Source organism: Zootermopsis nevadensis, unplaced genomic scaffold, assembly GCF_977971745.1.
Source record: "Zootermopsis nevadensis isolate Lab colony 2312 unplaced genomic scaffold, Znev_1.0 Znev_ptg000061l, whole genome shotgun sequence".
Classification (NCBI taxonomy): Eukaryota; Metazoa; Arthropoda; class Insecta; order Blattodea; family Termopsidae; genus Zootermopsis; species Zootermopsis nevadensis.
In genome coordinates, this window is record NW_028259192.1 from 23,045,425 (window position 1) to 23,059,356 (window position 13,932).

Genomic DNA, 13,932 nt, shown 5'->3' on the forward strand with positions numbered 1-13,932 from the left:
CTGTTCTATGACGGTGGGTCATTGAACTCAAATTTAAAGACGAAAAAATTCTCAGCTGGCATGTAAACTGTGGGTGTGTTACGTAAGAGAATATGCTTTATCGATATCTTTTGGGAGTTTGGCACAAACATCTAGGGGTAAAACTTAATTTACATGAAATAAGATCGATTCTTTACACCGTCAAATGTCAGCTCAAAAAAAATTATGATCAATAATAAGTTCGGTCAAATTCATTACAAAATCTTGAGTAAAAATACGTAATTTTATTTTAAAGATCCTAGAATTGACTTTCTGATACATTCTGTGTTGTAGGGTCGTTCTAGGCTCTTGGACATGGGTTCAATCCCGGATTCCGTGTTTCAATTCCAGGGTAGTCCTTGTGACATTGGCTTCTCGTGCGACTTATTTTTAGATTTAAAATAATTGACCGTCTTCTACGAAGTTGCACGGTGTAGTCTGCTAGACATTAACCGACATTGCAGAAAAGCATACTGCCTCCATTATCACCCCCGAAACGTCGGTGTCTACCAGATTATCCTTTGCATTATCCCAGAAGAATTTTCATTATCTTTCCCTTGAGAACCTGTTTATGAATCAAAACACACAACTAGCGTCCGCTTCGTATTCGGGAGATTCTGGTTTGAAATTTTTTGCCCGGATATCGGTTATCCTCGGGTTTTTTTCCTCAATCCGATTAGGCAGATGCCGACGTATTGCCTTAAAATATGTCACGACCGCTTCCATCCTCATCCTTTCTAAGTCATTATACGTTGATTATCCTATCAGCTTACGTTCTATAGTCTGAGCAACTGACAGCGTCGTTACATAAGCCATAAACCCGTAGAATAATATGTCGAAATAGGGTCTTCATTGTGTCTGCGTCTGTAAACTGACAGTCAGTGTTCTGAAGTGAAAAAATTGTGGCCAAGCTGAATAGGACACACTGCAGTTTTATTGTTAATATGTGTAGTTTATATTTTGAGGATAATATTAAAATGGATCCCATAGCAATAGAATGCGAAGTTTTAGACCGGATTCGTCTATCTTAGGATACGGACCAGTGGAGGGCTCTCTTGAACACAATAATAACCCTTTTGGTTCTATAGAATCATGGGTATTTGATGACCAGTTGGGTTACTATTTTTAGGAAAATTGTTTTTGTCATTTTAAGTATAGGCAAATGAAAGTAGGAACACGTCTAAATAATATTAAAGGATTCAGTCCGTACCGCGAAGAAAACACTTCACTTCACCATTACGAAGATCGACTAGTTAACGGTGGTTAAGGAAATAATTGGTGTTGTGAGTATCACTGCAGCTTCAGATTGCGTTTATCTTAAATTTTGGTGCGTTGCACTTTGCTGTTGGACGAACACTGCATGAAAATTTATAAATCTAAATTGTTGTAAAGAAATGTAATTTATGGGTTCCGTATGGTTCTCAGTGTAAACAGCGATTATTTCCTTAAACAGCGTTAACCAGTTGATTTTAGTAATGGTGAAGTGTGGTGTTTTCTTCGCGGTACGGACTGAATTCTTGATTAATATTTAGACGAGTTTCGGCTTCAAACGATTCATAGGTTTTCGGATTTTGAGGCTAGAGGCGGACTTTTCCTTTCTCTTGCATGGAATCTGGATTTCTTTATGGTCAAAATTCCTTGTCCCTGCTGATTATGTGCAAACTGAACATGGGTCAATGAATTCGGCGAGCTGATCTGAACTCCCAAGCTTATTTTTTACAGACGAAATTTAAATGGCGTATGCGAACATACACGGACGCACGTGAAGGTACGTGATTTTCGGGGGGGGGGGGGGGGGGAATGTTTTGCCACACATGAAATGCGCCCAAGTGTATTCTGTATATAAAGAGTTGGCACAGTAGGCAATAGCGAAATAACAATTCATCAGATTCTCATTGTCATTGAAACTTCGTCGTAATTAACATTCTTCCTGTACATTTCAAACTTCTATTTACAATATTATATAAAATTTTAACTTTCTTTTCTCATCTTAACCTAGACACTCTTCAAATTGAAGTCCGAGAAATTTAAATTCTCACAGTTTACACCCCCTCTGTCTTTATTTGAGAAATTTGCTTAAATAAAATTAGAATATTACGTTGATTAAATCGGATAATGGATTTTGTTGGTTTGTGTGCCAATGGCAGGATGAAGTGTGGCGCTTGTGACGAAGCGGAAGTGATGTCAGTATGCTGGACCGGAAGAGCGTGCCTCCATCCTGCCCTCTGTCGGCAGGATTGGATACAACTCTCATACCTTGGCCAGGCATGCGCCATGCCTGTATCCGTGTTTTGGAGTTGTATTGCAAAGTGTTCAACCAGGCAGAACTTTATGAGCTGATAATTAGGTAAACAATATTGCACTTTGGTTGCATATAATGTTGTTTACAAAGTTTTTTTTTTTCCTTTTGTATTTTCGCCCACATAATTAATAACAGTTCCTACTAATCCCCGCGATTTGTGTCTGAAGTTTGTGTTTCACTATTAATTTAAAACATTCCTTGCATGTATTTTAAGTCTGCTTCAATTTTGCTGTCACGTTATATTTTCCACTTGCCCTCTTGGACTTCGCTCCATCGACGAAGTGCGCTGGTAAGCAGGAGAACACTTAACACTTTGTGTCTGATGTGTGGATGGAGATCGAATTAGTTGTGCAAGCCTCGAGGAAAGAGGCCCATTTGGAAGATCTAGACGTAGATGGGAGGATAATATTGAATTTATCTTTGGAAAATAGGTCGATGAATGTGAATTTGATTACCAGCGTTTCCCACGTTCGTGCTACTTCCATCATCAGGACGATGAGTACTCATCGCCATGACGATACAACCCAGAAGACAGCCATCTTAGTACTCAGAGCCGTGAGAATCTCAAATCTTAATTGATCCATCTGGCTTAGGATGGCGGCGGGTTTTTGTGAACACGGTAATGAACCTTTCGTTTGTGTAAAAGGCGGGGGATTTTTTTTTTGACTATCTGATTGTGCTGTTAACTTCTCAATTTCGTCTCTGCTCCATAGAGTTAGTTTGTAAGTAGGGTGGTATGTGGCTTATTGCGTAGTTCTGTACCAATCCGTCGAGGAATGGAAATCCAGCGTACGACAGATCCTTTTTCTGCACACAGGAGTTAATTTCCGTGGTTGTAAACGTCAACTGAAGTTCTCTTTGGGCGTAGGCGGTGAATCGGGGAACTCTTACGACCCTTTGACACGGAAAGAGATGTTTTATTCAAGTAGCTGGCTGTCTTCCTGTCTACTGATGTGTTTGTTTCAGCGTGTCCAATTATGGGATGGAAAGGAAAGATTCTCTATATAGATCGCTGAATTTAAGACACTTGTGGGACCACTTCAGAGAAATTGCTTGGTCAGTGTACTGACCCCAAAAAAAGTATCTTAGTCCGTCGTCTCATCAACCTTTCTCAGGTCCTTACTCTTGTCTCGTCGAAACAAAGCGTCTTTATATTATATTCGATGTTCTCACGGCATTGAATATGTCGATGTTAATTCTTCTGGGCTATGAAGTCGTGTGAACTTGTAGGTAGACACTGACGTTTCGGAGGAACATACTTCTTCCATCTTCAGGGCTGGTATAACCCAGAAGACCAACATCGATATCTTGACCACTTTGAGAACCTCGTATCTCACATAGAATCGATTTCAGTAGGGTATCTTATTAACTTATTCAATGTTTGCCGAAATGTCTTTATTTTAAGTGGTGCCTCGTAAGGTGGTCATTGAATATGTTAGGCCCAGGGATTCGATCTCGGGATATTACGAATGAGGATCAGAATCTCTGCCTCTCATATGTCATTTTGACAGTCAAAGTGAAGTGTTCTACTCAAAATAATTGGATTCAGAATGAAGAGAGGTTCGTAGAAAAATATTGGCAGGAGTTAGAGACTCTGAATATCAAGTTTAACAAGAATTAGCCGAGGAGTGACATCTTGTTAGTCATGATTTGTGTCTGTCCCGTCGTCTGTCGGACCAATACTGCCAGTGTTTGTGTTTCTTGGCATCGTTGTGTGATCCAGGGGACGACAGTCTAGAAGGAGACTTAATTGGGACCCCACAAGCAAATATCCAGGCGTTGATACATTTGGAGACAAAATAGGACATCTGAGACTGTCTACAGGGAGCATTTCCGCTGGTGTTGGCATCTGACATTTGTGGGGTTACACCAATATACACTCATTTTGCCTGGTAACCATGGTGACCACACGAATGTTCGTAGAACGTGTACGGTCAGGTAAGAAACCGTGACGTAGTTTGTTATTATCAAGACGTTGACTAAGTAACAGAGAAATGATGAGTATTTGTACGGAAATGTAAGAGTTATTGAATTAATTGAAGTCGCTAAGTTATCAGTGTGGTTCAAATTTCAAGTTATTACTATTCAACTCATTGAAGCCGAAGCTCGTCTAAATAACATTTAAGAATTCAGTCCGTACCGCGAAGAAAACACTACACTTCACCATTGCATAGATCAACTGGTTAACTCTGTTTAAGGAAATAATCGCTGTTTACACTGAGAATCATAGTTCGTCTGATTAATATTAAAGAATTCAGTCCGTACCGCGAAGAAAACAACGCACTTCACCGTTACGAAGATCAACTGGTTAACGCTGTTTAAGGAAATAATCGCTGTTTACACTGAGAATCAGACGAAACACATAAATATACTGTAGGCGAAACAAATAGTTACTGATTAAAGCAGGTGGTGCACATAGTTACCACTGGGGTTTAAAGAGTTAATAATTTGGTTCCTGCATTCTATCGGGACAGACCGTATCACCATTACAAAGTTCGGCCTTTGAATGATGATAAAATATTTGTTGTTTATTCTAATAAGAACAAAATGAAACCTTTAAGGGGGAAGATGCCGGGGTAATATTAAAGTAGGTGGTACATATAATTACCAATACCTATTTGTGTTATGTGCATTTGAAGCAAGAATTTCATCTCTGAAGACTCGACTCGACTCGACATAATCGATTCCTGAAGCTGCCTGCAGATATTGTTTAATGTCCTGGTAGAAGTGATTAATTTGTATTTACATCGAAGCTTTTAGACTGGAATTTGCGAATGAAAAACTTCGAACAGAATAGGTTTTTCGTCCTATAAAGTCAGACCTGAGTAAGGAACAGAGAAGTTCTCTGGACTGAGTTCTTCACGTCTGACGTATGCGTGTAATGATGACCCCAGTTTTATGGACGCTTGAAATTAATTTTCGTTTCATTTCCTTTCAGGAAAACCTGCAACAGCTGTAAGTGTCCGCGGGAGGCTCACGACGTCTACCATGAGGAGTGGGTTAATGTTCGGGACCGTCTCGGGTTCAAGTCCCCGACAGACCCGGATCGCAGGCCATCAAGAGAGAAGAGCATCGCGGAAGGTTTCTCTTGGGTTCCACCGGGTCTGCCGACGCACAAGGTCAGTGTAGACGCAAAGAAGACGCTTTCCAAAGTTCACACAGAGAATTCCTCAAGTTTGTTATTTCTGTGTGTGCGTGAACCGCCAGACTGTGTTTGTTGTACGGACGATGATCAAAGAGTTCTGCACATTTACCGCCTTCCAGCATCGAACTTTTGTTTATTATGTTATTTTTTCTCGGCTATTTTTCAACCTGTTCCTTTCATCTTCCATTTTGGTTTTGTGTGACTGACTACGAAATGGACATCTGGTATTCTGTTCTTGGCAAAGACTCGGCAGCTTTATTCGAACGGGCCTAGGTTCCACTTATTTACCTTTGCGGGGGGGGGGGGGGGTGTCTGTTTATATAAGGTTAGACGGATCGTAAAGCTGATAAGTCAATTCCATCTAGAACAGAATTTGCGAATGCGTGGAGTTTTTCTACAACGCAAATTGCATATGTCGAGATTCTGAAAATAATTTACGGCTTCAGATTTTTTTTGCATTTGATCCAAATTGTTCACAGATTTTCTCATTAAAAGACTTATTGGTTAGGCTTTGAACCTTTTTGTTGCACCATCACTAATACAAATTTCTGATTAAATTTCGAAAAATGTTGATTTTTCACTTGCCAGCATCTCAGAAAGGAATATGTCACAGAGCGGATTGACCATAATAAATTAACACCAACCTCCACTTGATCGTTTAAAGCCCTGTGGTAACTATATGTACCACCTGCTTTAATTAAATCTAACTTCTGTATTTGCCCATTTGTATTTATGGATTTCGTATGATTCTCAGAATAAACAGCGATTATTTCCTTAAACGGCGTTAACCAGTTGATATTTGTAATGGTGAAGTGTGGTGTTTTCTTCGCGGTACGGACTGAATGCTTTAATATTAATCAGACGAACTATGATTCTCAACGTAAACAGCGATTATTTCCTTAAACAGCGTTAACCAGTCGATCTTTGTAATGGTGAAGTGCGGTGTTTTCTTCGCGGTACGGTCTGAATCTTTAAATGCTACTGAGATGGGCTTATTCAGAATAATATTTCGAAGAGAAGCCGCTGTGATCAAACAGGTAGGGTATCGCATGATCCATTAACCGGGTACATTTCAGATAGAGGAGTACTTCCAGCAGCTCCCGCCCAACAAGGTGCCCCGCCTTGGTTCTCCGGGTGAGAAGTATCGCGACAAGCAATTGATGATGCAGCTTCCGAAGCAAGACCTGGCCCTGGCCTATTGCAAACACGTGGAGACACAGCACCATCCCAGCTACGAGGACTTCATCAACGCCAGGAACGAGATCGCCCTCGACATTGGCTACGTCAAGGACAACACCAGTTACAACTCCGTGAGTTGAACAGCATTTCAAACCCCTACTGCCACACTTAGGTTAGGTTAGGTTAGGTTATGTTATGTTATGTTAGGTTAGGTTAGGTTAGGTTGGGTTAGGTTATGTTATGTTAGGTTAGGTTGGGTTAGGTTAGGTTAGGTTAGGTTATGTTAGGTTAGGTTAGGTTATGTTAGTTTAGGTTATGTTAGGTTATGTTAGGTTAGGTTAGGTTGGGTTAGGTTAGGTTATGTTAGGTTAGGTTAGGTTATGTTAGTTTAGGTTATGTTAGGTTATGTTAGGTTAGGTTGGGTTAGGTTAGGTTAGGTTAGGTTAGGTCAGGTCGGGGGTAGGTAGGCCTCTCACGACGCCCTGCGTTGGGTTTCCGTCGTGTCGTATGCCATTGCAATGATCCCCCTCGTGTTTTTCGATTTTGTCTCCGTAATCTCGCCGAAACAGTGCTGGTCTTATTTGTGTTATGTTCTGCCGTCATTAGCTTCCGGGGTTCAGAAAATATCTTCACTGGGTCTCGAAACCAGGACATCATGTTAAAGACGTCGCCTTCGACGCCGTGTAGTCTGGGTTACTGAGAAGCGTTGTTAAATAGACTGTAAATAAATTAATTCATCGGGGCTCGAACTCTGGTCAATTTCTTTTAGGTTTTATCTGTTTTAAGTCTCCACCTGGTTTCAGGGCAAGAGCATTTCAAGTCTGGGACAAATTTGTTGACCCATACTCACGTACGTACGTTAATGTCGTATGGAAACAAATTGGCTGTTAACAACTTTTCACTGAAATCGTCATCCTTTAGAAATGTCAGCCAAGCAATAACGAACCTATAAAAAAAGTAAATAATAAGATAAAGGCCTTCCTTGTTTAAAGAATTTCAGATATCGAAGAAAATGATGAAGAAATTGCGGAGTTCAGTTACTCATCCACGTTTGAACTTTTCAGTCTTGTTAATGCTGTAATAAAAGCAGACTCGAGTAGATTACAAGGCCATTTGATCGCATGTTTGTAGGTAAGACGCTGGCTATGAAAGGTTTAATTAAATCAGGTCGAAGATTGGGGCAGGGTGACTTGACAGAATGACGAACGAAGTTGCTTCATTAAACGGAGACCCAGAGAGTTGACGAAATGTTGACTGTCAAAATGCAATGGAGCGACAGGGAACTGATGATAAAATTGCGTCACAAAACAAGCGAAGGTAGAAAGGAGATTTTGTAGCTTTTGTAAAGGCTTCGGGGCCGTTGTCATAAAACAGTGACTGACAAATGAATTGCGGCTTGCGTGTTTAATAGAAATGTGGCGTTATATATAGCGGATCATAAGTACCCAATTCCGTGGAGTAAAGTCTTTCTTGATCCCAGAAGATTCCACTATCGGCACCAATCTTGAGTCAGAAAAATCCAGTCACAGCCTCCAACACTGTTTCCTGAAGATACACTTTAATATTATCATCCCATCTTCGCCTACGTCTTCCAAGTCGCCTAATCCTTTCAGACTTTCAAACAAGAATTTCGTAAAAATTTCTCACCTTTCCCTTACGTCCTGCAATCTCTGCCCTTCTTATGTTTTTACATGTGATCACTCTGATAATCTTTGGTGAAGAGTTTTGGTTACGAAGCTGCTGATTATGCAGTTTTCTTTAACCCCTTGTTAGTTCGTCCAAATATTCTCCAGTCTCTTCTTCCCTTGACGTGAGATGTCGAGTTCCACAGCCGTGGAAAATGCTCTTTCCCTCTCTCAACCCTCCTAATGTCGCTCTGTGCTGGGTTTCAGGATTGTCCTCAGTGCCACCAGGTGGTTGGTGTGAGTGAGATGGGTGTGATAGCACCCAAGTTTGGGGACCGAACCCTGTGGCATCCCTCGTGCTTCGTATGTAGCATGTGTGAGGAGCTTCTGGTGGACCTCACCTACTGCGTTCATGACGACCTTCTGTACTGCGAGAGACATTACGCGGAGCAACTGAAGCCGCGCTGTGCAGCCTGTGATGAGGTGAGTTCTGGCTCAGAATTGAAATTCGGTACTTGTGGGTTATCGGGACACATCCCTTTAAAAATAGGTTAGGCTAGGTTAGGTTATGTTATGATATGTTAGGTTAGGTTATGATATGTTAGGTTAGGTTATGTTGGGTTATGTTATGTTAGGTTATGATATGTTAGGTTAGGTTATGTTGGGTTATGTTAGGTTAGGTTATGATATGTTAGGTTAGGTTATGTTAGGTCAGGTTAGGTCAGGTTAGGTTAGGTTATGTTATGATAGGTTAGGTTATGTTCAGTTATGTTAGGTTAGGTTATGTTAGGCTAGGTTAGGTTATGTTATGATGTTAGGTTAGGTTATGTTATGTTAGGCTAGGTTATGTTAGATTATGTTAGGTTAGGTTAGGTTAATGTGTGTGGATAATGACATATACTTGAAAGTTATTATATTTTATTTGGATATGCATGAGATGTTAATTGTTACAACCTGTCTCCGGAGGCCAAAATGATAACGGCGATATTTTTAAAACGATTCTAAAATCTATAAGCGAATTTTGGCCGCCGTTATTTCAGATCTTTAAATGTAATGCCATTATATTACTCGTCAATGTTTGTGTGCTGGGAACGCATGTCATTGACGTCCCATTGATTATATTATAAAAGAGTTTCAATTTACGCCGGCGTAAATCGAGGGCTACCCGTAGGTCTTTTTTTGCTACAGTTAGGTCTAAAAACAATTCGTCACCAAAATCGTTTGTTACCCGAGCATAGAAGTCCCGTTGTCGTGATGCTACTATTACGTCTATGAAATGTAAATCTCTTTCAATGACACTGTTTTATACTTACGCAAAAATTATGAGGTGTCTGTATATGTGAACTTTGTTTTGTCATAAAGATATGAGAAATATACGTAACATAAAGGGAAGAGAGTACTGGGAAGACAAAGGCTTATGTTGGATGATATTATTAAAAATTACTCTCAAGTAAATAGTATGTAGACTGTGTTCATCTGACTGAGGATCCCGGCCTTTGTTGGGCTCTTGATAACATGGTCAAGGAAAACCTTTGGGTTGCATAACAGGTGGGTAATTTCTTGAATCAGCATTGTGTCAGCTTCTCGTGGACTTAATTGTAATGCTTGGAACCCACTGATATGAAAAGTGTAATTAACAAGAGACTACGTAATATCAGCTGTTCATGTCCATGTTACCTGTGAAAGTTGGTGGTTCTCACTGCCGACGATAGGTGACTCACGTAGCCAAGCGTGAGCGAGATGGCGGTCGTGCTAAACCGGTACGACATCTCTGAGCAGTATTTGAAACTAAATGATGTGTTGGTAAAGTAGCCAACTTCTATATCCCGTGATTATAAAGTATATTATGCAGTGATCGAATATTAGTTATGATACAAGAACTGAATACCGAATAACCTGTTATTTAAACATCGTGTAAAATAGTAACGGTTCGGTGATGATGACTGCATGTCCTCAACGGATTGTTATTAAATTTGGTTCAGTCGTAGGTTCTGTTTGTTTTTCGATCAGCGTCATCATATAAAAGTTCTGTCTTTATTGTCCGTAAGTCCTTAAAGCTCGTTTTTGGGTAGTTACCCCCCCCCCCCCCTTGTTTGTAATTGAAGAGCTAACCTACACCTGCCACTTGGAACCAAAACTTTCCCATACCCTATTTGGGTTTTGTATGGTGAACTTAGAGAGATATCCCTAATAATTATTGTTTTTAAATGCATTTTTATAACACATTTTATCAATTTGAATACGTAAACTCGTGTATATTACGTGTGAGAATTCAGTCCGTACCGCAAAGAAAACACAGCACTTCATAATTGCAACGTAAAATTAGTTAATGCTGTTTAAGGAAATAATCGCTCTGTCCTGTGTTAACCAGTGATAAAGACACGTGTAGTTAAGTTACCTTCGTTTCGTAAAGTTCCATCACCCTCGCGTATGTGCCCTGGATCGTACGTAGGCGTGCAATAGAGATATCGAGATTCATTTTAGACGTGACGTAACATCCGTTTTGGTTGATGAGACTTGTGCTGGCGCCAGGAAGTGTTCGGTGGCTATTTGAGGAAGCGAATCCTACTCTGTCTGGCTGGCGTGCGATGTCCCTCGGCGAGGAAGGTGGCGCTAATGCGGGTATGCAGAGAAATAAAGTAATCGCTCTTCGACCTTCTGTTTTCCCAGGTCGGATTACAGGATTTCGCGACGAGAAGAAACATGACTGTCTACTGTTTTACTTTGTGCGTCTAGTTTTGTCAACCAAGCTATTTGGTTTCATGTGTCCTTCCTGGATTCTAACGCCGTGTAGACTTGAAGGAAGTTGACAACTTTTCTGAGGAACGTACTGCCTCCGTCGTCGGGACTTCCATAATCGCCCTGTAGTGTGTCATTTTATGATTTTTTTTTACGCATTGTCGAATGTCCTGAATGTATTTTTGTGTCCGTTAAAGTAACAGGCAAAACTCGGACATTTTTTGGTCGCTAACACCAGATTTCCGATAAAGCCAAACGCGTTATTTTCCAGGAAGTTTAAGTCCGCGGTTGGCCGGGATTCGCGCTTATTATTTTTGGCGTGTTGTCTTACGTAGTTTGGGGTTGTGCCACCTCTTGTCGAACACCTGCCAATTGCAAAATAATGGCCTCAGAGACAGAAATTTAAAATTATTACTCATGCTCATTTAGTCGTTCGCCACATGCGTTATCGCTTTGCAGTGGTAACTATATGTACCACGTGATTTAACAATATGTAACTTTGTGTATTTTTTCCCCACAGAGTGTATTTGTGCGTTCCATATAATTCTCAGAACAAACATCGATTATTTCCTTAAACAGCGTTAACCAGTTGATCTTTGTAATGGTGAGGCATTGTGTTTTCTTCGCGGTACGGACTGAATTCTTTAATATTAATCAGACGAACTATGATTCTCAGTGTAAACAGCGATTATTTCCTTAAACAGCGTTAACCAGTTGATCGTCGTAATGGTGAAGTGTAGTGTTTTCTTCGCGGTACGGGCCGAATTCTTAAATGTAATTTATACGAGCTTAAGTCGTATTTTAGGTAATTCTTTTTCATTTTCATTTTGCGATAACAGAGGAATATTCCGTGTTGCTGTTAATTGAACTCGGTTGTGATATTTACTTTAATATCGTTTATCGGTTGTAATATTATTTAATGACTCTGTTTCAACTGCTGGGATTATAAGCGTCGAATATGACGGAAAGAGGGTCGCTCAAATACGAAAGCAGAGCTTTAAGCGTTGAAGTAACCTGATAATTTTGAATTTTGGGAAAACTCAGGACATTTGCTTGGGGAATTTTTGTTACGATGTCAGTCGGAAATGTATGATGCAGGATACATGTTACGTCACTGAAAATGGAGCCAAGTGCTTGTTTGTTACTGTGAAAGCCAAAAATAGTTGCCATGGTACCATCTGTTACGATCAGTCACCGGTTCAAGTTTTACTGTTCGTCATGTAAACTTTTCTTGCTTTATTCCAACTTATGGATAAAACGGTCGCTCTTGGTGATTTATATTTGGAGATCGGTGGCTTCAGATGAAAATTGTAACGTACAGCGAATTTATGTGATTTACTGGACGATACGCTATTCCGCCATGATGTCTCCCAGGTGGAGGACGGAAGCTCATCTGAACTGTACATCAGGGCTGAAGATGGGGACGGTATTTTTCTCCGAAACGCTAGTATCTAATTGCTGATCTCCATTGATCTTCTGAATTTAAAGCAGGGGAACGTTTTTGTGCGGCAGGAGAGCAAATTACGCTACGTCATGAAATGAAATTGTGTCCCGATGTCGTGTAACGTGGAGGTGTCTCTCAGGGCTCAATAATTATGTCGGAGCGGAGTGAGTGACCTCATGAGCTAGACCAGATTTTCTCTAGGTCTATTTTGAAATGTAACAAGTTGTCCCATCATGCTTTGCTACCTTCCTCCTCCCCCCTCTTTGCCCTACCTGAATTTCCCCCCCCCCTCACCAATTTTTGACGTGGTCGTGTTCATTTCAAATCGTCACCACTATCGGACACTTGTCTCTTAAATTTGCCCTTTTTATCGGCTCGATAGACGTCTTAAGTACATTTTATGAAGTTTCCTGTTGAAGTGAATGGACTTTACGGCAAAATATTTTTAAATTATAGCAGTTCTGGCCGTACGGTGCCTCTGTTTAATGTCTGGTAGGTAAGTTGATTGAGTTGTGATTGGTTTCCACCCCCACGCCCCCACCCCCTTGCAAGAATCCTGTAGTATTGTTATTTTTCTGTGTTATCGTCTGGTTTTCTTAAACCCGAGCACTGTCTTGTGTTAACTATGGAAAGATGGAATGGGACGTTGCGCTCCGTAGTCTTGTAGAAATTAGCCGATGTTTCATCTTCCTGATGATGGAGGCAGCAAGAACCTCTGAAACGTCGGTGGACGTCTACCAGACTACGGGGCGTGACAAAACGGTCAAGTTCTTTCTCGCCGCCTTGAGAACCTGAAATGTCATTTTGGAAGAAGGTTTTAACTGCTTGTTTCTGAGTACTGAATCGCGTGGTTAGGATTCCTATTTCTTTATCCAGAGGCCCGGGTTAAAATCTCTTGGCTTGGATACGAAATATTCTGGCGGTTTCCGTGCATTTACTCTGTTCCTGAAGGAAAATTATGGGAATTTAGTATTTTAAGTTTGGCCACGACCACTTCTTCTACTTATTATCTACAGTAGATCTAGTGTGAGCTGTTGAAAGTGTAATTAAAAAATATTCAAGTAAAAAAGTAGATTTTGTTGAACGTGCGGTTTAATTTCGATTATTATTTATTTCAAATTAATAATGTTTGGTAAACACGACGTTTCGGGAGCTTGTTATATTCCCGTCTTCAAATGACTGACACCCACATTATGTTGGGCTTTTTGGTAGAGAAATGTCATTTTCGTCTGAAGACGAGTAGATTCCCGAAAACTGCATGTGGGATCAGTTTCTGGAACAGAAACCCTCGGTTTCTCCTGACGCCGTGTTTGCAGAACCCACCGACAACCCCACACTTACGTCCGACCCAGGCCACTGGGCGCACGTCTTTGCTTGTGCCACGTGCGATTAACTGTTGACCAGACTACGCTCCGATTTGTAACGCATGGTTGCCTGTTTCTTACCCCTTACGTATTTAGATTTATTTTCATGGTGGAGG

The 13,932-nt window shown here is 40.7% G+C and overlaps 1 protein-coding gene across 5 annotated transcripts in view; it reads left to right on the forward strand.

Moving 5' to 3' along the window:
• Positions 1-13,932, forward strand: part of Lmpt (four and a half LIM domains protein limpet) — a 147,425-nt gene that overhangs the window by 77,286 nt on the left and 56,207 nt on the right. For 4 of the 5 annotated variants that reach the window (XM_022061673.2, XM_022061671.2, XM_022061676.2 and 1 more), the window contains 3 exons: positions 5,259-5,439; positions 6,542-6,775; positions 8,537-8,752. In XM_022061673.2, coding sequence (XP_021917365.1) covers positions 5,259-5,439; positions 6,542-6,775; positions 8,537-8,752 — 631 coding nt within the window. Of the gene's footprint in view, positions 1-2,165; positions 2,366-5,258; positions 5,440-6,541; positions 6,776-8,536; positions 8,753-13,932 lie in introns of all 5 variants that reach the window. The other variant, XM_022061674.2, reaches the window with a different exon arrangement.